The sequence below is a fragment of the Tetrahymena thermophila genome, assembly GCF_000189635.1.
Source record: "Tetrahymena thermophila SB210 genomic scaffold scf_8254645, whole genome shotgun sequence".
Lineage (NCBI taxonomy): Eukaryota > Ciliophora > Oligohymenophorea > Hymenostomatida > Tetrahymenidae > Tetrahymena > Tetrahymena thermophila.
In genome coordinates, this window is record NW_002476413.1 from 760,514 (window position 1) to 788,386 (window position 27,873).

Consider the following 27,873-nt stretch of genomic DNA (forward strand, 5'->3'; position numbering starts at 1 on the left):
GAATTCTTAAATATAATTTAGCTTTCTATGCTGCGCGCGTACTCAATATAATATTAGTTTTTTAAAATATTTAAAAATAATACCTATACTAAGGTTAAATATATAATTACATTTCAATTTTCAATTAAATTAAAGTAAATATAGGAATGATATCATCTATTAATTACCATTTCTCTTTCTTATTATAGAAAAATAATAGTGGTACTTAAGCTTAAAAATAAGTGATTAAAAATAGTTTTATGGAAGGTTTTTATAAAGAAATTATTTTTTCTTGATAATATTTTATTATATTTTGTAGCAGATTTAATGAAATCTTAGATATTTTCTGATAATTTCATTTTGATAAGTATTTCTATGGGTATAATTTTAATTTTATTAGTATAGAATGATTTATTAAGAATTTTTTAATTAATTTAATGTCATTCGAGCATTGATTTAAATGTAACTAATAATTTTAAATAATAGTTAAGGTTACTTATATCTTGTTATGTTAATAAACAAGCTTAAAATTACATTTTTTAAGTTTATAAAAAAGATTAAATTATTATTATTACTAAAATTAATTTTTAACCTGTTGAACATTAATTTATTAAAAACTAAATTAATAAAATATAAAATATAAAAGACTTTCTTTCTGAAATAAATTTAAAATAAACTAACAAATAAAAAAGAAAATGTGTTACTTAAATTTGTAAAATTAAAATTAATTAATATCATTTAAGATATATGACATCACTTCTTTAGTTTACATAATTATTAATTGGCATTAACTGAATAATTAACTTTTAGAAATAAAATGGGAATTTGATTTTTAATTAGATAATCATCGTAAGTAAAGATAACAAATTAATAATTTATTAAAAGTCATAATTTAAATAATCTATAAAAGTTGATTAAAAAGAGTAAAAGTAAAAATGAAGGGGCTTATTATTAGACTTATTTTGACAGTATCAATACCAATCATAATAGGTGTAGCAATATCTATGATAATATTCTACAAAAATCTTATGAACGCTCTTTTATCATGGTTTTTATTAGAAATTATTTAAAATAAATATTATTTTATCATCTTTTGGTATAATGTTTTTTTTTTTTTATAAAATAAATAAGGGAATCGGATAGTCTCTAATGGATTAAGTAATAGTATTAATAAACGCTTTATAACTAACTACTCTCTCAGTTAATCATAGAAGAATACAGTTTTAATTAAGTATTTGCTTTCTAGAATTTTTGTTACTTTTAAAAAAATCATTCATTATCAAATATTGATGGTATATTTTTTTATAATTTAAATAGATTCAGCTTTAGTTAATTGTGTTGAATAAATTGATTGATAAATACAATGATAAAAAAATATTAGGTATTTATTTTATTTCCCTTATCTAGCTTAATCTTTATTTAATGTTAAAAAAATATATGTTAATTATTAAAAGTCAATTCAAAAACTCAGTTTACAATTTGTTCATACAGAGAATTAGTTTTCAATTAATGTTCTCCTGATGTTTATGTGAAGTTCCAATAAAGCCCTTATTTTGTAGATGTATATTTTGTGAGATCAATCTTCAAATTTGATCTTCTTTCTAAGCAGTAGCAAGATTTTATCTTAATGGTATTTTTTTAATCTGTTTTATTTATTTTAAAGTAGATTTTTTTTAAAAAAAAGAATAATCTTCTGTCTTTTTACTCTAGGAGTGTAGCTTATCAATCTTAGCAATAGGGAATATTAAAAATAATTATGTTTTTCAACTCAGATGCCACGTCTATATATACAAGACATCCATCAGAGTACTTTTTTTACTTTCTTACTTATAAATTTTCATTTTTAATAAATTTTTAAGGTATACAAATGTTACAAATACACCTTACTTACATTGTTATGGTGATGGGTTTTTAGAACCATATGATCCAAGATGTAGACCATGGTATATTTATGCAAAGGAACACGAAGGTAAAAAAAAGTATTTTTAAAAAATAAGTTATTCTTTTTATTTATAAATTTAAATCAATCAATCACTTATTTAACATATTAAACTAATAAAATAAGGTTATTTCTTTTATGAACCTTATAAAGGCTAAATCCTATAGAGTTTATAGATGACTTTATCTAGTTAGGTGAAGATTGGTTAGAATTTTTAATCCATAAATAGCATATCATTTGATATGAGTAATCTTATTTAGATTTTTTTCAGCTCAAAAAATTAATATGCTGTTTTATTTCATGAATTCAATAATACTGTAATTTATTTATTGTCTTTCTTTTTCAGTTAAATTATTATTAATTATTATTTATTTGTTTATTTTTTTCTATAATTCTTAAGCAATTTTTAGATCATAAAATAAAAACTATTTATTTAAAAAAACAAATAGATTTTTTATCACCCTTAGTTTGATGGCATCAGCGTTATATCATGGTAAGAATTAGAATTCAAAAATATATCGTAAAACTGTATAACATAAATTGATTTAGAAAAGTGTAATTAAGAAAAAGAATAATTAAACTATTAACTGCAATAGACAATACAGTTTATCAAAACTGGGGATTATTCCATCAATTAATAAAAAAATTTAGATTAGCTATATTAATATTGGTCAAAATTTGGAGTCAAAAAGTAAATAATATTTCATACGAAACAAGTCTAAATTTCCATTTAATTTTCTTTTCATATTTATAGAATTAGCTTGGTCTTTCCATTAGTGAGTAAAATTTCTAAGTATAAAACTCAGTAGCCTTACTCTTTCTCTATTATATTGACAGCTATGGTTATTGACGATTAAAGCGAAAGATTGTAATTATTTAACATCATTAACATTAATTGGATTAAAGTACCTCTAATAATAGAATTCATTATAATTAGCTTGATGATAATTATTTTTTTACTAAACTATGGCAAATTTTAAATTATTTAAATTTAAAATCCTATAAATATTTTAATTAAATTCTTAAAAATAAATCTAATTTTGCAATCTTAAACATAATATACAAATAAGTTAGATAAATAAAACTTTTTGTCTTAAAACTCAAGCAAATACAAAAAATCACCTTAAAATACAAATTATAAAGTAAAATACAATGAAATTACAAATAGTTTATTTTCTCCCTTCAATTAAGTTTATTTAAAGGAAACATTGAAAAACAATGTAAAGGTTAATGAAAATCACTTAATAAACAAAGAAAAAACTTCTAGAGAAAATACATGGAATTAATCTTATTTAGATAAGGTAAATTTCTCTTATAAATTAGATAGTTTTTTGGAAAAAAGCAGAAATAGATTAACTTATTAATAAAATTCTAAGACCATATAAAGTCAACCTTAATCATCTTATTTATAGGTTGATACAAATAATGGAAATCAAGTCGCTTTTGGCTAAAAATATAACAACAAAACTATTTAAAATGATGACAAATATTATTAGAACAGAAATAATAAAAGCGAAGTATTTAACACATAAGAATAAAAGTAAGAATAAGAATAAGAATAAAAAAGTAAAATACTAGATGGGTTAGAGCCATTGTTCTTAGAAATGGCAATCATCAAAGAAACTTTTTAGAATTTAGAAAGCATGATAAATTATTAGATTGATGCTTAAAGTTAGAGCTCTGAAGATATCATGAACGGTTTGTTCCATTTTGCTAAAGCTAAAGGTACATTTCAAAAGTTATAGAATTAAAATGGTGTTATCCATTGTTATTATAATCTTGGTGTCGTTTACTTAATTAAAAATGATTTTTAATTAGCTTCAGAATATTTTTTATCATCAATTTAACTAAACAGTATGCTTCTTGACATTGATCATTAATAAATATAATTATAAAAATATGCATTTGCCTAGTATAAATAAGATGACGATCAGCTAGCCTTATTAATAAAAAAAATTTTATGCTTTGCATATAGCCTGAAACAACTTGCTATAGAATAAATATATGATTAAATTAAATCTAATTTATCTAAGTCATCAAACAGCTTTTACTATGAACTCAAATATCACCAATAAAAAAGCTTAGATTAATAAATATTGTAAAATATTTTAAAAAAATCAATTGATAACTTCAGAATTTTAGAAAATTTTATTAAAATTTATAATTAAAATGTTTCAAAATTATTCTAACTATTTGTTTATTTAGAAATAATAGAAATATTAATTCATTTAGATCTCATGAAATAAATAAAACAAATTTAGTTTTACATTGATAAAACAATAATTTTAATCTAAAAATAAGAGCCTTAATATATGAATTCCAAACTTTTATTAGAAAATTCAAATGGAAAAAAAATAAATGAGTTTGAGAGCTTTTAACTTGAGTAAGACATCCCTTTTAGTTTTTCAAGTAAAAATGAAAACCTTACATAAGAAATCAGGTTTATGATTTTTGAAATTTTTAAAGCTAAGTTAATGTTTTTATAAGGAAAATTGGAGTTCTATTAAGAGAATTACTGTCTAGCTATAGAATACTTTACACAGAGTATAGAAGAAGGATAATATTTCAGTCATGTTTAAAGATAAAATTCTATCCTTTATCTTTCTCTAATATTTTAAAAGTTATCAATAAAATAAGATTTTATTGATGAGTTTATTTTGAACTCCTCTGTACAAATCGAACTTACTTTACTTATTTAGATGGATTTCTTTAGTTAAAATACAAATCTTAGCTAATTTTTTGAAAATATTTAATAATCAAAATTATTAAGAAAAAAAGATGGAATTTAAATAATAATTTTTAACAAAAAGCTGTAAACTGTTATTCCACTTACTCTGATAGAAAGCTTTCACCACCTTAAATTAATCATTGAAAGTTTCAAAAACAGAGCAAAATAAACAATTCAAAGTCCTAAGAAAATTGTTTAAAAATTAAATTGGTAGCAAGCTTTAATATAATGTATTGGTAATATAACTAATTTAAATCTTCTCTAAATTAACAAACTCAAATAGGATATAAAAGAATGGAAAAATAGTAATAATGATTTATAAAAAAAATCTAATTATGAAATATTAAAACATAATATGAAAATGTTGGAAAATAAAAAATAAGTAATTATTTTATTTTCTTATTCATAAGATATTAAAAACAACATCATAGCAAAATAATTCTTTGATAAAAAAATTCAATTCCATTCCTAAAAAATCATAATTTATCACATGATAGATTAATTTATTCTATATAGTGATCAATAATATCAATATGTATCAGAGTCCTTCTAATACCAGCCAGTAGTACTTGATAAAGATCTTATCTAAAAACTAGGTTAACTTAGAACAGATTAACTAAATACTTCTAAATAATTTATAACCATCCTAAATAACGCTTTATGATTTTTTATTTCATTTGAAAATTTAAATAAGCAATTCATACTTAAATAACATAAATAAACAAATAAAAATTATAACTTAATATTTTTTAGAGCTCAACATTATCTTTCTTATAAAAACTTAAATACTAAATCTTATTTATTTGTTAAAATAATATATTTAAAAAATGTGTGATATTACTATTCGTGATGATTTATATTTGCTTTAAAAAACAAATTTATATGCTATTAATGAATCATATGTTAAAAATAATGAAAATATTTTAAGATAATAAATTATTTAGAATATTATTGTTTAAAATATCAATTTGCCTACAATACAAATATTTGCTTTAAATACAAATAATTTTTTTATTATTAGCTTTTGTTGTTAAGAATCATTTTAATTTATCAAAATTCTTAAAATGTAAGCTCTCATTTATAACAAAAATATTTCATTAAAATTTGAAATTAATGTAAATTTTTTTATATTTTAATTTCAAATTTATAATCCCATTTTAATTTTTATAAAGAGCGATTTGCTATTTTAAAAATGCTTGATCACTGATAATTAATGAGTTATCAAGCAAATAATTTTATTAATAAGAAAAAATAAAATTATAAATTGTATTGCTATCCTTTGATAATATTTCTGTGCAGGAAGTAAATATTTAGTAGAATAATAAATATTATTTAAAAAATTTAAACAAAATTTAAAATAATAAAAAAATGTATCTATCTAAAAAGGTTTGTTTCGAACGTGAACTAACAAAAAAAATAAAAAATTTTTTATCAAAGATTTAAAAAATAATTTCTAAAATTTGAAATAAGCTTAAAAATAAAGAAAACTATTACAAAATATCTTATTTAAATTTTTAAAATTAGATTTTATTAAGACATAATTTTTTTAAATTATATTATTATAAATTGGTATTAACTGAATAATCAGCTTTTAGAATTAAAATGGGTATTTGAATTTTAATAAGATATTTTCTGTAAGTAAAGATAAATAAATTTTTTATTTATTAAAATCCATCAATAAATCTTATGTTATAATATGATAAAAACTTTTATATAAATAATTTATCTATAAAAGTTGATAAGAAAGAGTAAAAGTAAAAGATGAAGAGGCTTATTATTAGACTCGTTTTTACAGTATCAATACCAATCATAATAGGTGTTGCAATATCTATGCTAATATTCTACAAAAATCTGATGAAAGCTCTCCTTTCCTGGTTTTAATTTAACATTGATTTAAAATAAATACTATTTTATCATCTTTTGGTATAATGTCTTTTTTATGATAAAATAAGGGAGTCAGATTGCCTTTAATGGATTAAATAATCATAATAATAAACACTTTATAATTAACTACTTTCTCAGTTAATCATAGAAGAATATAGCTTTAATTAAGTATTTGCAATATACTATCTTTATTATTTAAAAAAAATCATTATTAAATATAAAATGGTATGTTTTTTTTTATAGATGCAAATACAGTTAATTGTGATGAATAAATTGATTGATAAATTCAATGATAAAAAAATATTTGGTATTTTTTTATTTGTTTTCCCTTATCTTAATCTTTCATTAATGTTTTAAATAAATAAATACATATTAATAATTAAAAGTTAATGCAAATACTTAGTTTACAATTTGTTCATAGAGAGAATTAGTTTTCAATTAATGTTCTCCTGATGTTTATAAAAAGTTGAAATAGAGCCCTTATTTTGTAGATATATATTTTGTGAGAACACTCTTCAGATATGATCTCCTTTCTAAGCAGTAGCAAGATTTTATCTTAATGGTATTTTTTTTATTTGTTTTATTTTTTTTAAAGTAGATTTTTTTAATAAAAGAATAATTTTCTATCTTTTTACTCTAGGAGTGCATCTTATCAATCTTAAAAATAGGGAATATTAAAAATAATTATGTTTTTCAACTCAGATACCACATCTGTATTTTCAAGATATCCTTCAGAGTATTTAGTTAACATTTAAATTTTCATTTTTAATCTAATCAATTTTTAAGGTTTGTAAATGTAACAGATTCACCTTATTAGGATTGTTATGGTGATGGGTATTTAGAACCATATGATCCAAGATGCAGACCATGGTATACTTATGCAAAGGATAATGAAGGTAAACCTATGTTTTTAAAATAAAACTTATTCTTTTTTATTTATAAATTTAAATGAAAAAATCAATCACATATTTTACATATTAAATCAATCAAATAAGGTTATTTCTTTTATGAACCTTATAAAGACTTAGTCAAAAACAATTTAGTGATGACTTTATCTAGCTAGGTGAAAATTGGTTAGAATTTTTAATCTGTAAATAGCATAGCTTTTGATATTAGTGATCTCATTTAGATATTTGTTGGCTCTTAAAATTAATATTCTGTTGTATTTCATGAATTCAATAATACTGTAATTTATTGCTTTTGATTAAATTATTTTTTATTCTTATTTATTTATTTGTTCCTTTTATGCTTAAGAAGCTTTTTAGTTTATAAAATATAATTGATTTAATTAATAAATAAATATAAATAGATTTTTCATCACCCTTAGCTCAATGAAAATAGTGTTATATCATGGTAAGAATTGGAATTTTAAAATATAACGGAAAGCTGCTTAACAGAAATAGATTTAGAAAAGTGTAATTAAGAAAAACAATAATTCACTTATTAACTGCAATAGACAATATAATTTATTAAATTTGGAAATTATTCTATCAATTAATAGAAGAATTTAGATTAACTATATCAATATTGGTCAAAATTTGGAGTCAAAAAGTAAATAATATTATAAACGAAATTAATCTAAATTTAAATTTTTCTATTCTTATTTTTAGAGTTAGTTTGGTCTTTCCATTAGTGAGTAAAATTTCTAAATATAAAACACAGTAGCCATACTCTTTCTCAATAATATTGACAGCTATGGTTATTGAAGATTAAAGTGAAAGAGTGTAATTATTTAATGTAATTAACATTTATTGGATTAAAGTACCTCTATTTATTGAATTCATTATAGTTAGCTTGGTAATAATTATTTTTTTACTAAACTACGGCAAATTTTAGATTATTTAAATATAAAATCCAATAGAAATTTTAATTAAATTCTTAAAAATAAATCTAATTTTGCAATGTTAAACGCAAATTCTTAAATATACAAAAAAATTAGATAAATAGAATTTTCGTTTATTTTCTCCTTTCAATTAAGATTCTTTGAAGTAAACTTCAAAAAATACTTTTAAGGCTAATTAAAATCACTAAATATACAAAGAAAAAATAACTAGAGACAATCTATAGAATTAATCTTATCTAGATAAGGTAAATTTCTCTAATAAATTAGAGAGTTTTTGGGAAAAAAGCAGAAATAGATTAACTTATTAATAAAATTCCAAGACTTTTTTAAGTATACCTTAAGCATCTAATTTATAGGTTGATACAAATTATGGAAATCAAACCATTTTTAGTTAAAAATATAACAGTAAAATTACATAAAATGATGAAAAATATTATTAAACCAGAAAAAATAAAAGCTACATATATAATACATAAGAATAAAAGTAATAATAAGAATAAAAAAGTAAAACATTCGATGAATTATAGCAATAAAAGTAAGAATAAGAATAAAAAAGTAAAATACTCGATGAGTTATAGCCATTATTCTTAGAAATGAAAATTATTAAAGAAACTTTTTAGAATTTAGAAAGCATGATAAATTATTAGATTGATGCTTAATGTTAGAGCTCGGAGGATATCATGAACGCCTTGTTCCATTTTGCTAAAGCTAAAGGTACATTTCAAAAGTTATAGAATTAAAATGGTGTTATCCATTGCTATTATAATCTTGGTGTCATTTGCTTAATCAAAGATGATTTTTAATTAGCTTCAGAATATTTTTTATCAGCAATTTAATTAAATTGTATGTTTCTTGACATTGATCATTAATAAATAGAATTATAAAAATATGCATTTGCCTAGTATAAATAAGATGATCAGATAGCCTTATTAATAAAGTAAATTTTATGCTTTGCATATAGCTTGAAACAACTTGCTATAGAATAAATATATTATTAAATTAAATCTAATTTATCTAAGTCATCTAATAGCTTTTACTATGAACTCAAATATCACCAATAAAAAAGATTAAATTAGTAAATCTTGAAAAATACTTTAACGAAATCAATTGATAACTTTAGAATTTTAGAAAATTTAATTAAAATTCCTAATTAAAATGTTTCAAAGTTATTAGAGCTATTTGTTTACTTAGAAATAATAGAAATATTAATTCATTTAGATCACGTAAACTAAATAAAAAAAATTTAGTTTTACATTTATAAAACAATATTTTTAATCAACTAATTATAGCCTTCATATATGAATTCAAAGCTTTTATTTGAAAATTTAAATGTAAAAAAAATTGATGAGTATGAGAGTATAGTGCTAGAGTAAGAAATGTCTTTTGGTTTTTAAAATAATGGTGAAAGCCTTTCATAAGAAATTAGATTTATGATTTTTGAAATTTTGAAAGCTAAATTAATATTTTTATAAGGAAAATTGGAGTTCTATATGGAGAATTACTATCTTGCTATCGAATACTTAACATAGAGTATAGAAGAAGGATAGTTTTTCAGCCATATTTAAAGATAAAATTCTATCCTTTATCTTAGTTTACTATTTTAAAAGCTATCAATAAAATAATATTTCATTGATGAGTTTATTTTTAACTCATCTGTACAAATCGAGCTTACTTTACTTATTTAGATGGATTTCTTTAGCTAAAATATAAATCTTAGCTAATTTTTTGAAAATATTTAATAATCAAAATTATTAAGAAAAAAAGATGGAATTTAAATAATAATTTTTAACAAAAAGCTGTAAACTGTTATTCCACTTACTCTGATAGAAAGCTTTCACCACCTTAAATTAATCATTGAAAGTTTCCAAAATAGAGCAAAATAAATAATTCAAAGTTCTAAGAAAACTCTTTAAAAATTAGATTGGTAGCAAGCTTTAATAAAATGTATTGGTAATATGACTAATTTAAATCTTTTCTAAATTAATAAATTAAAATAGGATATAAACGAATGGAAAAATAGCAATAATAATTTATAAAATAAATAAAATTACGAAATATTAAAACATAATATGGAAATGTTGGAAAATAAAAAATAAGTAATTATTTTATTTTCTTATTCATAAGATATTAAAAACAACACCATAGCAAAATAATTCTTTGATAAAAAAATTCAATTCCATTCCTAAAAAATCATAATTTATCATATGATAGATTAATTTATTCTATATAGTGATTAATATCAACATGTATCAGAGTCCTTCTAATACGAGCCAGTAGTATTTGATAAAGATCTTATCTAAAAACTTGGTTAACTTAGAACAGATTAACTAAGTACTTCTAAATAATTTATAACCATCCTAAATAACGCTTTATGATTTTTTATTTCATTTGAAAATTTAAAGAAGCAATTCTTAAATAAAATAAATATATAAATAAAAATTATAAGTTAAAATTTTTTATAGCTCAACATTATCTCTCTTATAAAAACTTAAATATTAAATTTTATTTATTTGTTATATTTGAATTAAAAAAATGAAACAATTACTATTCGTGATGATTTATATTTGCTTTAAAAAACAAATTTATATGCTATTAATGAATCATATGTTAAAAATAATGAAAATATTTTAAGATAATTAATTATTTAGAAAATTATTGTTTAAAATATCAATTTGCCTACAATACAAATATTTGCTTTAAATATAAATAATTTTTTATTTTTAGCTTTTGTTGTTAAGAATTATTTTAACTTATCAAAATTTTTAAATGTAAGCTCTCATTTATAACAAAAATATTTCATTCATTAAAATTTGAAATTAATGTAATTAAAATTAAATAAAAATGTAGGAGAATAAATTAAAAATTAGTTTAAATTTGGAAAATTACAATTTAATATTGGATTGAAAGGTTGGAGCTAATTTTTTAAGTTACAAATTAAAATTATTTTTCAGGTTATTTTTAATAGAAAAAAATAAATATATATTGAATCTTTATCCATTAAACCAAGAAAATAATAGCAAATATATTTCAAGTAATTTAATATGATAAATGTAATAGGAAAAAACTGTAAAATAGAATTTGTTTCTATGTTACATAATGCCGCTTATAATATGGAGAAAGCATTTAAAGATAATTATGACTCCATATACATAAATACTAACATTTTTAACTTTATAAAATTTTGAATAGATTTAAAGACCAAAATTATAGATAGCATAGTATCTTTTATCTTTTGTAAGATATGACATCATTCATTATTAAATTAAAAAAATTAGAGATTGGTACTAATTGACTAACCAACTTCTTAAAGCCAAAAAGATATTTTACTTTCATTAAAATATTTACTGTAACCATTGATAAAAAATTCTCAATTTATCAGTAAATCGTATATTGTTAAATCACAAAAATTTTGATATAATAAATTTAATTAATTTTCAAAAAATCATTTAGAAAGAGCAAAAGTAAATAAATATATGTAGAGGCTTATTATAAGACTCATTCTTACAGTATCAATACCAATCATAATAGGTGTAGCAATATCTATGCTTATATTCTACAAAAATTTGATGAGCGCCCTTCTATTATGGTATATTAGTTTTAATATTTATTTCAAAAAAAAGAATTAATTTACTTATCTTACTTTGGAAAATATCTTCTTTAAAATAAAATCAGGGAATCAGATAGCCTTTAGTGGATTAAGTAATCATACTAATAAACACTTTATAACTAGTTACTTTCTAAGCTAATAATATAAGAATACAGCTTTAACTAAGTACGAACCATTTACAGTTTTTGTTTATTTTAAAAATGCATTAATTAAAATAAATGGCTTCACAATATATAAATTTTTATTATTCAAAAAGATACAACTGTAACTAATTGTGATGAATAAATTGATTGATAAATTCAATAATAAAAAAATATAAGGTATTTTTTTAATTTTCTTCCTTATCTTAATCTTAATTAATATATTTAAGAATTAATATTAATTGTTAATAGTAAACGTAAATACTTAGTTTACAGTTTGTTCTTACAGAGAAATAGCTTTTAATTAGTGTATTTCTGATGTTTATTAAAGATTTAACTAGAGTTGTTACTTTGTAGATATATATTTTGTGAGAACGCTCTTCAGATTTGATCTTCTCTCATAACATTAGCAAAATTATATTTTAATGGTATTTTTTTATTTTAGTTTATTAATTTAAAGTAGATTATTTTAAATGATAGAATAATTATCTGTCTTTTTTCTCTAAGAGTGTACATTATCAATCCTAAAGATAAGGACTACTGAAAATAATGATGTTTTTCAACGCAGATACCACTTCAGTGTTTTAAAGATTTCCATCAGAGTAGATTATTATATTTTTTTTTTCATTTTTAATCTAATTCATTTTTATTTAAGACTTGTAAATGTAACAAATACAGCTTACTAAGATTGTTATGGTGATGGTTATTTAGAACCATATGATCCAAGATGTAGACCATGGTATACTTACGCTAAGTAAAATGAAGGTAAATATATGTTGTTAAAATAACAAATTTTTTTGCTTTTAAAATTTAAATGAATAAGTAACATTATTTACAAAAATAATCATCAAAATATTAGGTTACTTCTTTTATTAACCTTATAACGACGCAGTCTAAAAGAATTTAGTGATGACTCTGTCTAGTTAAGTGAAATTTGGTAGTAACATTTAATCTGTAAATAGTATAGCCTTCGACATGACCAATCTTATTGAGATATTTGTTAGCTCTTAAAATTAATATTCTGTTTTATTTCATGAATTTAATAATACTGTAAAATATTAATTTTAGTTCAATAATATCTTTATTTTATTTTCTTTCTTTTACTTATTAGCATTTTTATATGTAATATAATTAATCAAATGAATAAATATAAAATAGATATTTCATCACCCTTACCACAATGATAATAGTGTTATATCTTGGCAAGAATTGGAATTCAAAAATATAACTTAAAACAATTTAACAGAAGAAGATTTCGAAAAATTGAATTAAGAAAAATAAGACTTTAGCAATTAATTACAACAGACAATATAATTTATCAAATCTGGAAATTATTCTATCAATTAATAGAAGAATTTAGATTAATTATATTAATACTGGTCAAAATTTGGCATAAAGAAGTAAATAGTATATAAAAAGAAACTAATTTAAATTTAAATTTTCTTTTCTTATTTTTAGAATTAGTTTAGTCTTTCCTTTAGTTAGTTAAATTCCTAAATATAAAACACAGTAACCGTACTCATTCTCAATCATATTAACAGCAATGGTTATTGAAGATTAAAGCAACAGACTATAATTGCTTAATATAATTAACATTAATTGGATTAGAGTACCACTTATTGTTGAATTCATTGTTGTTAGCTTAGCTATAATTTTATTTTTACTAAATTATGGCAAATTTCAAATAATTTAAATCTAAAATCCTATAGAAATATTAATTAAATTTTTAAAAATAAATCTAATCTTGCAACGTTAAACTAAGGTCCTAAAATACATAAAAAAATCAGAAAAATAGAGTTTAACATTCAATAGATATAAAAAAATATCATAAAATATTAATTCTAAGTTGAAATAAGAAGAGACTACAAATAAATTATTGTCTCCATGCAGTTAAGATTCTTTTAAACTAACATCTAAATATGTCCATAAGACAAATTAACAAAATTATTTAATTTAACAAGAAAAAATCACAAGAAACAAACTTTTGAGTTTTCCCTATTCAGATAAGACAGATTTCTCATAGAAATTTGATAGTATTAGGGAAAAACGTAAAACAAGATTAAGTTTTTTACATAATTCTAAGACGATAATAAGTACTTCTAGAGCATTTAATTAGTAGGATGATGAATAATAAGGAAACCCTGATTTTTTTATAAATAGAACAAGTTAAAATGATGATAAATCTGCTCACAGTCTAAAAAATGAAAGCTAAATATAAAGTGTAAAACTATAAAAATATGATAAATAAAAAAAAAGCAAAATACTTGATGAATTAGAACCGCTATTCTTAGAAATGAAAATAATAAAAGATACTTTTTAAAATTTAGAAAGTTTGATAAATTATTAAATTGATGCTTAAAGTTAAAACTCTGAAGATATTATGAATGCTTTGTTCCATTTTGCTAAAGCAAAATGTACATTCCAAAAGCTATAGAATTAAAATGGTGTTATCCATTGCTATTATAATCTTGGTGTGATTTATTTAATTAAAAGTGATTTTTAATTAGCTTCAGAGTATTTTTTATCAGCAATTTAATTTAACTGTATGTGCCTAGGTATAGATTATTAACAATTAGAATTTTTTCATGATAATGAATATAAAGATTAGCTAGTCACATTTAAAAAAATAGTTTTATGCTATTCATATAGCTTGAAACAACATGTTTTAGAATAAATTTATTCTTAAATTAAATCTAATTTATTTAAATCACAAAATAAATTTAACAATATATTCTAAAATTACCAATAAGAAATTTAAAATGAATAGGTCTTGAAAAACACTTTAAAAGAATCAATTGATAACTTCAGAATTTTAGAAAATTTAGTTAAAATTTAAAATTAAAATGCTCCAAAGTTATTTGAGTTGTTTATAAACTTAGAAATAATAGAAATTTTAATTCATTTAGACCACATTAATTAAAAAAAGGAAATTTAGCTTTACATTCAAAAATCAATAGTTATAATCAACAAATTATAGTTTACTTTTATAAAACCTAAAAATTTTAATTCAAAAATATTTGATGAGGATGAGAGTGTAATATTTGAAGAAGAAGACATATCTTTTAGTCTATATAATAATTTTTAAAACATTTCATAAGAAATCAGGTTTATAATTTTTGAAATTTGTAAATCTAAATTAATATTTTTATAAGGAAAATTGGAGTTCTATAAGCAGAATGATTACCTAGCTATCTAATATTTAACACAAAGCCTAGAAGAAGGATAATTTTTTAGTCCAATATAAAGATAAAATGTAATCCTTTACCTCAGTCTATTATTTTAAAAGCTATCAATAAAATAAGATTTAATTGATGAGTTAGCTTTGAATTCTTCTACACCTATTAATCTTATTTTACTTATTTAGTTGGATTCTATTTCTTAAAATACAAATCTAAACTAATTTTTTGAAAATATAGAAATATCTAAATTCCTAAGAAAAAAAGATGGAATTTAAATAATAATTTTTAACAAATAGCTATAAACTGTTATTCCACTAACTGAAATTGAGAGCTTTCACCATTTACAATTAATCGTTGAAAATTTTAAATACAAATCAAAAGTAACGATTCAAAAATCTAAAAAAACCTTGTAAAAATTAAATTGGTAACAAGCAATTGTAAAATATGCTAGTAATATAGCGAAGTTAAATCTTCTATAAATTAGTAAACTCAAATAAATTATTAAAGAACTGAATAATAGTAAAAATGATTAAAAATAAAAACTTAGTTTTGAAATATTCAAAAAAAATATGAAAATGTTGGAAAGTAAAAAATAAGTAATTATTTTATTTTCTAAAGAATAAGATGTTAAAAATAATATCAAACCAAAATAATTCTTTAACAAAAAAATACAATTCCATTTCTAAAAAATCATAATTTATCACATGTTAGATTTATTTATACAAAAAGATAATGATCAAAATCAACTTGATTCAGAGTACTTCGAGTATGAACCAATATTATCTGATAAAGTACTAATCTAAAAACTGAGTTAATTAAGAAAAGATTATTTGAATTCTTCTAAGGAATTCTTAACTATCATAAATAATGCTTTATGATTTTTTATTTCAGTAAAAAATTTGATGAAGTCATATTTAAATAATAAAAATACATTTAAAAATATAATAGATTACATTATTTTAAATTTTTTAAATCTCATCATTAAATTTATTGTTGTAACTTAAATATTAAGTATTTTTTATTTTTTATATAATATATTTTTTAAAAAGTAAGTAAAGAAATTAATAATAACTAAACATGGATGAGTATTTTTAATACATCAAAAATAAAAAATTTAATCAAATATTTAAAGTTTTTTTAACAAAAACTACAATACCACCTATTGCCATTTTTTAAATAATTTATAAGTTGTTTGTTTATTAAAGAAATAAACATAATTTAAAATAACTAGCCATAAAAATTTATTTCAGTAATTAACATATGATAAAAAAATGTACAATTCATTCAAAAACAATAAATAAATAAATAAAAAAATATTGTATTATTACATCATAAAAATTTCTAAAAAAGAATTTAAGTAATATCAAAAAATTAATTAGAAAGAAAGAATAAAAGTAAATATATGTAAAAGCTAATTATAAGACTTATTTTGACAGTATCAGTGCCAATCATAATAGGTGTTGCAATTTCTTTGGTTATATTCTACTTTTATCTGATGAGTGCACTCAAATCATGGTATATTAGCTTACTATTTAGTTAAAATAAATACGATTTTATCTTCTTTTAGTATAATATTATTTTTAAAATAAAAAAGGGAATCGGATAGCCTTTAGTGGATTAAGTAGTCATACTAATAAACGCTTTATAACTAATTACTTTATCAGTTAATTATAGAAGAATATAGCTTTAGCTAAGTATTTTCATTTACAGTTTTTAATTTTTAAAAAAAAGTTATTATTTAAAATTAATGGGTTGGCTTCTTTCTATTTTTTTATTATATAAAAAGATGTAAATAGAGTTAATTGTGTAGAATAAATTGGTTGATAAATACAATAATAAACTAATAATAGGTATTATTTTATTTTTTCCTTTTTCTTAATCTTTATTTAAAGTACTTAAGAATAAATATTAATTGTGAAAAGTTAATTCAAATACTTAGCTTACTATCTGTTTTTAGAGTAAATTTAATTCCTACTAGTGTCCTCCTGATGTCTATACAAAATTTAGATAGAATCATTACTTTGTGGATATATATTTTGTTAGAACAATCTTCGAATTTGCTCTTCTCTCAGAAAAGTAGCAAGATTATATCTTAATGGTATTTTTTTTATTTTATTATATTTATTATAAAATAGACCTATTTAAATAAAAGAATAATTATCTATCTTTTTACTCTAAGATCATACATTAGCAATCTTAAATATAAGGACTACTAAAAATAATGATGTTTTTCAATGCAGATACCACTTCAATATTTTAAAGATTTCCTTCAGAGTAACTTATACATATATTTATTATATTTAATCTAATCAATTTTTAAGCATTGAGGTTAATTAAAGTACTGCTTACTAAGACTGTTATGGAAAAGGGTATTCAGAACCATATGATCCAAGATGTAGACCATGGTATACTTATGCAAAAAATAATGAAGGTAAATATGTATTTTTGAAGATAACTAATTCTTTATGTTTTAAAAATTGAAATAAATAATATTTAACTTATTAAATTAATTAAATAAAAAAGGCTATTTCTTTTATGAACCTTATAGAGACGCAGTATATTAGAATTTAGTGATGACTTTATCAAGTTAGGTGAAATTTGATTAGAATTTTTAAGGTGTAAATAGTGTAGCCTTCGACTTGAGCAATCTCATTGAGATATTTCTTAGCTCTTAAAGTTCATATTCTGTTTTATTTCATGAGTTCAATAATACTGTAAATAAAATATTACTTTTTGGTTAAAATATTTATTCATAAATCCTATAAAGCAAGCAGATATATAATACATAATAATATTCCAACTAATTCTTAGGGATGTTAAATAAAAAAAAATAATTAAAATTCATCCTATTTATTTGATGAAAGATAAATAATTAATAAGCATGATATAATTAATATAAAAGAATTAATAATACAGAAAAAGTTCATTTATTTTTTTTTAAAAATTTAATTGTTATTTTTATTTAGCTAAATTTTTTAGATTATTAAAATTTTAAAATCTATCTAAGCCTTTTTAGTTAAAATATATTTTATTTATACTTACTTCTTCATTTTACTTTTCATTGATTATTTGGGTAATATAATTTATTTATTAACAAATATAAAGATTTTTTATCACCCTTAGCTGAATGATAATAGTATTATATCATGGTAAGATTTAGAATTCAAAAATATAACATAAAACTGTGTAACAGAAATAGATTTAGAAAATTGTAATTAAGAAAAATAACAATTCAGCTATTAACTATAATAGACAATATAATTTATCAAATCTGGAAATTATTCAATCAACTAATAAAAGAATTTAGATTAACTGTATTAATATTGGTCAAAATTTGGTGTTCAAAAGTAAATAAATAATATTTAAAAAGAAAGTAATTTATTTATTTTTGTTTTCTATTTTTAGAATTAGTTTAGTTTTTCCTTTGGTGAGCAAAGTTTATGAATATAAAACACAATAACCATACTCTTTTTCGATAATATTGACAGCAATCGTTATCGAAGATTATAGCAGCAGGCTTTAGCTATTTAATATAATTAATATTAATTGGATTAAAATACCTCTAATTGTTGGATTCATTATAGTTAGCTTAGCAATAATAATTTTTTTAATAAATTATGGTAGATTTTAGATTATTTAAATATAGAATCCTATAAATATTTTAATTGAATTTTTAAAAGTAAATTTAATCTTATAAAGTTAAACTCGTAAATATAGAATAAACTCAGAAAAATAGACTTAAATCTCAAACATAAATTAAAAATAATCATAAAATAATATTTCAAAATTTAAATAGGATGAGATAATAAATAAATCATATCTATTAAATTAAGATTCTTTTAAATAAACATCAAAAAATCTCTTTTTGACAAATTAAAATCGTCTAACTTTCTAAGAAAAAATCACAAGATCTCCTCTATTGAATGTACCATATTTAGATAAAGTAGATTTTTCTTGGAAATATGATAGTATTAGGGAAAGACCTTTAACAAAATTATCTTATAAAAATATTTCTAAGACCATAATAAGCTCCTCTAAAGCATTGAATTAATAAGATGATTCATACAAAGACTCCTAGAAAGCAATTTAAAGTGTTAACAAATCTGTTAACGGTCTAAAAAATGAAGGTTAAATATAAAATTAATAAGTATAAAAGCAAATTAATCCACAAAAAAGTAAAATACTTGAAGAATTAGAGCCGTTATTCTTAGAAATGAAAATTATCAAAGAAACTTTTTAGAATTTAGAAAGCTTAATAAATTATTAAATTGATGCTTAAAGTTAAAATTCTGAAGATATTATGAATGGGTTGTTCCATTTTGCTAAAGCTAAAGGTACATTTCAAAAGCTATAAAATCAAAATGGCCTTATTCACTGTTATTATAATCTTGGTGTTATTTCTTTAATTCAAAAAGACTTTTAATTAGCTTAAGAGTATTTTTTATCAGCAATTTAATTTAACTGTATGCACCTAGGCATAGATTATTAACAATTAGAATTATAAAAATAAATTTTTGTTTATGATATTGAATAAGATGATTAGTTAGTCACGTTGAAAAAAAAAATTTTATGTCTTGCTCATAGCTTGAAGGAGCTCGCTATTGTATAAATATATAATTAAATTGAATCTAATTAATTAAAACCGTTAAATAACTTTAAGCAATAAGAAAATGAATCATTGAAAAATACTTTAAAAAAATCAATTGACAACTTCAGAATTTTAGAAAATTTAATTAAAGTTCCAAATTAAAAGGTTTCAAAATTATTAGAGCTTTATGTAAGCTTAGAAATAATAGATATTTTAATTCATTTAGATCCCAAAAATTAAATTAATAATATTTACTTTTATATTGATAAAGCTATAAATTTAATCAATAAATTATAGCCTACATTTTTGAAATCTAAACTTTTATTTTAAAGCTCGAATATAAAAAAATCGGATGACTATGTGAGCATATTATTAGAGGAAGATGTTTCTTATGGCTCTTTAAATAATCGTTAAAGCATATCATAAGAAATAAAATTTATTATTTTAGAAATTTGTAATGCTAAATTAATGTTTTTATAAGGAAAATTGGAGTTCTATTAGGATAATTACTATTAAGCTATGGAATATTTAACATAGAGTATAGAAGAGGGATAATTTTTCAGTCCAATTTAAAGATAAAATTCTATCCTTTATCTTTCTCTATTATTTTAAAAGCTCTAAATTAAATAAAATTTCACTGATGAGCTCGTTTTGAACTCCTCTGCATCTATTGAGCTTATTTTACTTATTTAGTTGGATTCTATTTGTTAAAATACAAATTTAAACTAATTTTTTGAAAATATTTAAACATCTAAATTCTTTAGAAAAAAAGATGGAATTTAGATAATAATTTTTGACAAAAAACTGCAAACTGTTATTCCATTTACTTTGATTGAAAGCTTTCACCACCTTTAATTAATCATTGAAACTTTTTAAAACAATGCAAAATAAATGATTCAAAACTCTAAAGAAACTCTATAAAATTTAGATTGGTAACAAGCTATAATAAAATGTGTTGGTAATATAATAAAGTTAAATCTCCAATAAATAAATAAACTCAAATAACATTAAAAAGAATAGTAAAAAATAAATAAATAATAAAAACAATAACCCAATTACGAAATATTCAAAAACAATATGAAAATGTTGGAAAATAAAAAATAAGTTATCATTTTATTTTCTAAATAATTAGAAATAAAAAATGATATCAAAGTAAAATAATTCTTTAATAAAAAGATTTAATTCCATTTCTAAAAAATAATAATTTATCACATGTTAGATTATTTCATTCAAGGTAATTATCAAAATTAAATTGATTCTGATTCTTTCTGTTATGAGCCAGTTGTGTTTGATAAAAATCTAATATAAAAGTTGAATTAACTAAGGACAGATTAATTGAATACTTCTAAAGAATTTATAAGTATTCTAAACAACGCTTTATGATTTTTAATTTCAGTTAAATTAACTAGATTATATTTTATGGAAATAAAGAAATTGATAATTACTATTTTAACTCCTGATGATTTATTTATATTTTCTTGAAAAAGACATATATATTTTATTAACGATAATAATAATTAGTATTATTGAGTAAATAATATGAAAGATAATGAGTTTATCTTACTATGTTATTTTTCTTAAAAATAAAAAATGTAAATTTAAAAGTTATATCATATTAAATATAAATTATGATTTTAATTAGAAATAAATTTTTTATTAATTTTTCTATCATTAGCATTTTCTTACTTTTTTTATATATGATTTTTAGAGTGCTTTGAGTTTCATTTAAAAATATAAATTTTATAACAATTTTTCTAAAAATTAAACATAAAAAAATAAAAAAATTTAATAAAACATTTAAAGTTTTTTTAAAAAGATGCTACAGTACCACCTATTACCATTTTTTAAATAATTTATTAGTTGGTTGTTTATTTAGAAATAAGCATAATTTAAAAATTACTAGCAAATAACCAATCAAAATTTATTTCAGTAACTAATATATGTTAAAAAAAAGTACAATTCATTCAAAAAAAAAAATAAAGAAATTTTGATTATTTTATATCATAAAAACTTCTACAAAAATAATTTAAGTAATTTCATAAAATTAATTAGAAAGGTAAAAGTAAATATATGTAAAAGCTAATTATAAGACTTATTTTGACAGTATCAATGCCAATCATAATAGGTGTTGCAATTTCTTTGATTATATTCTATTTATGTCTGATGAGCGCACTCAAATCATGGTATATTAGCTTGCTATTTATTTAAATAAATACGATTTTATCTTCTTTTGGTATAACATTATTTTTAAAATAAAAAAGGGAATCGGATAGTCTTTAGTGGATTAAGTATTCATACTAATAAACGCTTTATAACTAATTACTATCTCAGTAAATTATAGAAGAATACAGTTTTAGCTAAGTATTTTCATTTACAGTTTTTAATTACTTTAAAAAAAATATTATTTAAAATTAATTTCTTCTTCATTTTTTTATTATTTAAAAAGATGTAAATAGAGTTCATTGTGTTGAAAAAATTGATTGATAAATTCAATAATAAACTAATAATGGGTATTATTTTCTTTTTTCCTTTTCCTTAATCTCTATTTAAATAAACATTAATTGTTAAAAGTTAATGCAAATACTTAGTTTGCTATTTGTGTTTAGAATAAATTTGATTCCTATAAGTGTCCTCCTGATTTGTATAAATAGTTTACAAAAAACCGTTATTTTGTAGATGTATATTTTGTGAGAACAATCTTCGAATTTGATCTTCTCTCAAAATAGTAGCAAGATTATATCTTAATGGTATTTTTTTATTTTATTATATTTATTATTAAATAGACTTACTTATTTAAATAAAAGAATGATTATCTATCTTTTTTCCCTAAGATCATACATAAGCAATCTTAAAAATAAGGACTACTAAAAATAATGATGTTTTTCAACGCTGATACCACTTCAGTATTTTAAGTATTTCCATCAAAGTAGCTTGCTTATACACATATTTTTCATATTTAATCTAATCTTATTTTAAGTATTTCATCTAATTAAGGTGTTGCTTACTAAGACTGTTATGGAAAAGGGTATTCAGAACCATATGATGCAAGATGTAGACCATGGTATATTTATGCAAAAAAAAATGAAGGTAAATACATATTTTTAAAGATTACTAACTAATTCTTTATTTTTTAAAAATTTAAATAAATAATTTTTAACTTATTAAATTAATTAAATAAGGTTACTTCTTTTATGAACCTTATAGAGACGCAGTAAATAAGAATTTAGTCATGACTTTATCAAGTTAGGTGAAATTTGGTTAGAATTTTTAAGGTGTAAATAGTGTAGCCTTCGACATGAGCAATCTCATTGAGATGTTTGTTAGCTCTTAAAGTTCATATTCTGTTTTATTTCATGAGTTCAATAATACTGTAAATAAAATATTACTTTTTGTTTAAAATATATTCATAAATCCTAAAAAGCAAGTATATATTGCTATTCTCAGATAATTATTTCTTGAGTAAAAAAAATGTAGTTAGTACAATATTAAATATTTTTAATTAAATAAAAGAAAAATTTAAATAAATAAAAAAATTTTGAAGTAGGTTTAGAACCTGATAGAAGAAAAAAATAACTAAAACATTTTTAATCAAAGATTTAATTTGTTTTTTGATGAAGATATCTAAATAAATTATTTATCAGACATTTAATCTTGAATTCATTTTTTTTAAATTTAAAATGAATGAAAAAATATTTTACTTTAAAATTTAAATATTTTATTAAAATTTATTTAGATTTCATCATTAAAAAACTAATCTTTGATTAAGCATTTTTTATTTTTTTGTTTTAGGCTCAAAACCTATTTCGATACCTTTATTTTAAATTTTCTTTAAATTTTTAAAATAATATTTATTTATTATTCAATTAAAAATTTATTTCTTACTTTTAATATGATTATCTAAGAATAGCAATACTATAAAATTCCAACTAATTCTTAGGGATATTAAATCTATATAATAATTCATATTAATCCTATTGAATGGATGATACTTAATAAGCTTTAAAAATATAATATAAAAGAAATGATAATAGAGAGAAAGTTATTCCATTTTTAAAAGTGATTTTTAATTGTTGTTTTTTTTATTCAGCTAAATTTTTAATTTATCTAAGCCTTTTTGGATAAAATATATTTTATTCTTACTTACTTCCTCATTTTTACTTTTAATAGAATATTTGAGTAATATTATTCATATATTAATAAATATAAAGATTTTCTATCACCCTTAGCTGAATGATAATAGTGTTATATCATGGTAAGATTTAGAATTCAAAAATATGACATAAAACTGTGTAAAAGAAATAGATTTAGAAAAGTGTAATGAAGAAAAATAACAATTCAGCGATTAACTAACATAAACAATATAATTTATCAAATTTGGAAATTATTCCATCAATTAATAAAAGAATTTAGATTAACTATATTAATATTGGTCAAAATTTGGTGTTAAGAAGTAAATAAATAATATTTTAAAAGAAATTCATTAACTTATTTATTTATTTATTTATTTTTCTTTTATATTTTTAGAATTAGTTTAGTCTTTCCTTTGGTGAGCAAAATTCATAAATATAAAACACAATAGCCATACTCTTTTTCAATAATATTGACTGCAATCGTCATCGAAGATTATAGCAACAGATTTTAGCTATTTAATATAATTAATATTAATTGGATTAAAATTCCTCTAATTGTTGGATTCATTATAGTTAGCTTAGCAATAATAATTTTTTTAATAAATTATGGTAGATTTTAAATTATTTAAATATAAAATCCAATTGATATTTTAATTAAATTTTTAAAGATAAACTTAATCTTACAAAGACAAAATAGATCATTTAAAAATAGAAAAAACTCAGAAAAATAGACTTAAATCTCATACATAAATTAAAAATAATCATAAAATAATATTTCAAAATTTAAATAGGATGAGACTATAAATAAATCATATCTATCCAATTTAGATTCTTTTAAATAAACATCAAAAAATCTCAATATGGCAAATTAAAATTGTCTCACTTTCTAAGAAAAAATCACAAGATCTCCTCTATTGAATGTACCCTATTTAGATAAAGTAGATTTTTCTTGGAAATATGATAGTATTAGGGAAAGACCTTAAACAAAATTAACTTAAAAACATATCTCTAAAACCATAATAAGCTCCTCTAGAGTATTGAATTAATAAGATGATTCATACAAAGGCTCCTAGAAAACAATTTAAATTAATAAAAAATCTGTTAAACGTCTAAAAAATAAAGGTTAAATATAAAATTAATAAATGTAAAAGCAAATTAATCCACAAAAAAGTAAAATACTAGAAGAATTAGAGCCGTTATTCTTAGAAATGAAAATCATCAAAGAAACTTTTTAGACTTTAGAAAGCTTGATAAATTATTAAATTGACGCTTAAAGTTAAAATTCTGAAGATATTATGAATGGGTTATTCCATTTTGCTAAAGCTAAAGGTACATTTCAAAAGCTATAAAATCAAAATGGCCTTATTCACTGTTATTATAATCTTGGTGTTATTTCTTTAATTCAAAATGATTTTTAATTAGCTTAGGAGTATTTTTTATCAGCAATTTAATTTAACTGTATGCATCTAGACATAGATTATTAACAATTAGAATTATAAAAATAAGTTTTTGTTTATGATATTGAATAAGATGATTAGTTAGTCACGTTGAAAAAAAAAATTTTATGTCTTGCTCATAGCTTGAAGGAGCCTGCTATTGTAGAAATATATAATTAAATTGAATCTAATTTATTTAAACCATTAAATAACTTTAAGTTGTAATTCAAGCATCATCAATAAGAAAGTGAAAATGAATCATTGAAAAATACTTTAAAAAAATCAATTGACAACTTCAGAATTTTAGAAAATTTAATTAAAGTTCCAAATTAAAAGGTTTCAAAATTATTAGAGCTTTATGTAAGCTTAGAAATAATAGATATTTTAATTCATTTAGATCCTAAAAATTAAATTAATAATATTTACTTTTATATTGATAAAGCAATCAATTTAATCAACAAATTATAGCCTAAATTTTTGAAATCTAAACTTTTATTTTAAAGCTAGTATATAAAAAAATCGGATGACTATGTGAGCATATTGTTAGATTAAGATGTTTCTTTTGGCTCTTTGAATAATAGTTAAGGCATCTCATAAGAAATCAAATTTATTATTTTAGAAATTTGTAAAGCCAAATTAATGTTTTTATAAGGAAAATTGGAGTTCTATTAGGAGAATTACTTTTAAGCTATCGAATATTTAACATAGAGTATAGAAGAAGGATAATTTTTCAGTCCAATTTAAAGATAAAATTCTATCCTTTATCTTTCTCTATTATTTTAAAAGCTATAAATTAAATAAAATTTCACTGATGAGCTCGTTTTGAACTCCACTGCATCTATTGAGCTTATTTTACTTATTTAGTTGGATTCTATTTGTTAAAATACAAATCTAAGCTAATTTTTTGAAAATATTTAAACATCTAAATTCTTTAGAAAAAAAGATGGAATTTAGATAATAATTTTTGACAAAAAACTGCAAACTGTTATTCCACTTACTTTGATTGAAAGCTTTCACCATCTTTAATTAATCATTGAAACTTTTTAAAACAATGCAAAATAAATGATTCAAAACTCTAAAGAAACTCTATAAAATTTAGATTGGTAACAAGCTATAATAAAATGTGTTGATAATATAATAAAGTTAAATCTCCAATAAATTAATAAACTCAAATAAAATTTAAAAGAATAGTAAAAAATAAATAAATAATAAAAACTACCACCCAATTAAGAAATATTCAAAAACAATATGAAAATATTGGAAAATAAAAAATAAGTTATTATTTTATTTTCTAACTAATAAGAAATAAAAAATGATACCAAAGTAAAATAATTCTTTAATAAAAAGATTTAATTCCATTTCTAAAAAATAATAATTTATCACATTTTAGATTATTTCATTCAAGGTAATTATTAAAATTAAATTGATTCGGATTTTTTCTGTTATGAGCCAGTTGTGTTTGATAAAAATCTAATGTAAAAGTTGAATTAACTAAGAACAGATTAATTAAGTACTTCTAAAGAATTTATAAGTATTCTAAACAATGCTTTATGATTTTTAATTTCATTTAAATTAACAATAATATATTTTATGCAAATAAAGAAATTAATAATTCTTATTTATTTTAGTTCCTGATGATTTATATTTGCTTGAAAAAGAACACATATTAGTGTTTTTGAGTTAATAATATGAAAGATAATTCTAAGATGTTATTTTTCTTAAAAATAAAAAAATTTTTAATTTAAAAGTTATATATTTCTTTCATGATAAGTACTTTAAAACTAACTAATTTTAAAGCTAATTATAGAAGAGTACATTTTAGTTAAAAATTTATCATTTTATACCTTTTATTTATTCTTATTTGTTATTATTTAAAATAAGCAGTTTTACTGTATAAATTATTTAAAAAGGGCTAATTATTATAAATAATGATGAATAAATAAATTGATTGATAAATTCCATACTAAAGTTATAATAGCTATTTTTTTTCTTGATCAGTATTTAATTATTAAACAATAAATATAAATTATTGATAGTAAACCCATATACTTAGTTGAAGAACATATTATTTAAAGAATTTTTAACTATACTAAATAACGCTTTATTATTTTTTATTTTAGTTATAGGCTCGATAATGAAAATTAAAATTATTATATTGAAGAGTTTATTATTTTTTAATACTTAATTTTCATATTATTATTTATTTAATCTGTAATTCCCCTTCGCTATCTTTATTATCATAACTTAAAATGAGATTTACTTTTTTATGTAATATATTTTAAGGAAATAGAATTATAACCATTAGGGATTAATTATATTTTCTTTTAAACAAATTTGTATGCTAATGAGTATTTTTAAAGTATGTAATATATTAAATATAATGAATACTGTAAAATAGTCTATTCCTTCTTATATATTAA

At 20.0% G+C, this 27,873-nt stretch overlaps 6 protein-coding genes across 6 annotated transcripts; 5 read left to right on the top strand and 1 right to left on the bottom strand. All coding sequences in view use genetic code 6, as the record gives it.

Annotated features, from left to right (window-relative positions):
- Positions 1-914: 914 nt before the first annotated feature.
- On the top strand, positions 915-5,310 carry TTHERM_00126890 (tetratricopeptide repeat protein; the record flags this gene model as incomplete). The annotated part of the gene is made up of 10 exons (XM_001016269.2): positions 915-1,027; positions 1,111-1,210; positions 1,297-1,360; positions 1,434-1,609; positions 1,664-1,785; positions 1,839-1,948; positions 2,045-2,235; positions 2,368-2,609; positions 2,673-3,219; positions 3,331-5,310. 10 exons carry the CDS (start codon positions 915-917, stop codon positions 5,308-5,310), a joined length of 3,645 nt encoding a protein of 1,214 aa, XP_001016269.2.
- Positions 5,311-6,872: 1,562 nt separating this feature from the next.
- TTHERM_000126879 (hypothetical protein) lies at positions 6,873-7,178 on the bottom strand (the record flags this gene model as incomplete). The annotated part of the gene is made up of 1 exon (XM_012797704.1): positions 6,873-7,178. The coding sequence occupies one exon, from the start codon at positions 7,176-7,178 to the stop codon at positions 6,873-6,875; it is 306 nt and encodes a 101-aa protein (XP_012653158.1).
- A 38-nt stretch (positions 7,179-7,216) lies between these two features.
- Positions 7,217-8,236, top strand: TTHERM_00126880 (tetratricopeptide repeat protein; the record flags this gene model as incomplete). Its single annotated transcript, XM_001016268.2, has 6 exons — positions 7,217-7,266; positions 7,317-7,426; positions 7,526-7,716; positions 7,840-7,945; positions 8,032-8,081; positions 8,141-8,236. The coding sequence occupies 6 exons, from the start codon at positions 7,217-7,219 to the stop codon at positions 8,234-8,236; spliced, it is 603 nt and encodes a 200-aa protein (XP_001016268.2).
- A 3,586-nt stretch (positions 8,237-11,822) lies between these two features.
- On the top strand, positions 11,823-16,194 carry TTHERM_00126870 (tetratricopeptide repeat protein). Its single transcript, XM_001016267.2, has 9 exons — positions 11,823-11,959; positions 12,046-12,145; positions 12,237-12,300; positions 12,373-12,548; positions 12,601-12,722; positions 12,776-12,885; positions 12,980-13,170; positions 13,279-13,520; positions 13,579-16,194. Exons 1-9 carry the CDS (start codon positions 11,847-11,849, stop codon positions 16,175-16,177), a joined length of 3,717 nt encoding a protein of 1,238 aa, XP_001016267.2. The 5' UTR covers positions 11,823-11,846; the 3' UTR covers positions 16,178-16,194.
- A 1,326-nt stretch (positions 16,195-17,520) lies between these two features.
- Positions 17,521-20,243, top strand: TTHERM_00126860 (tetratricopeptide repeat protein; the record flags this gene model as incomplete). Its single annotated transcript, XM_001016266.2, has 6 exons — positions 17,521-17,573; positions 17,621-17,730; positions 17,823-18,013; positions 18,405-18,646; positions 18,999-20,076; positions 20,220-20,243. The coding sequence occupies 6 exons, from the start codon at positions 17,521-17,523 to the stop codon at positions 20,241-20,243; spliced, it is 1,698 nt and encodes a 565-aa protein (XP_001016266.2).
- A 2,517-nt stretch (positions 20,244-22,760) lies between these two features.
- Positions 22,761-25,980, top strand: TTHERM_00126850 (tetratricopeptide repeat protein; the record flags this gene model as incomplete). Its single annotated transcript, XM_001016265.2, has 6 exons — positions 22,761-22,974; positions 23,067-23,257; positions 24,096-24,337; positions 24,412-24,589; positions 24,809-25,813; positions 25,957-25,980. The coding sequence occupies 6 exons, from the start codon at positions 22,761-22,763 to the stop codon at positions 25,978-25,980; spliced, it is 1,854 nt and encodes a 617-aa protein (XP_001016265.2).
- Positions 25,981-27,873: the final 1,893 nt, after the last annotated feature.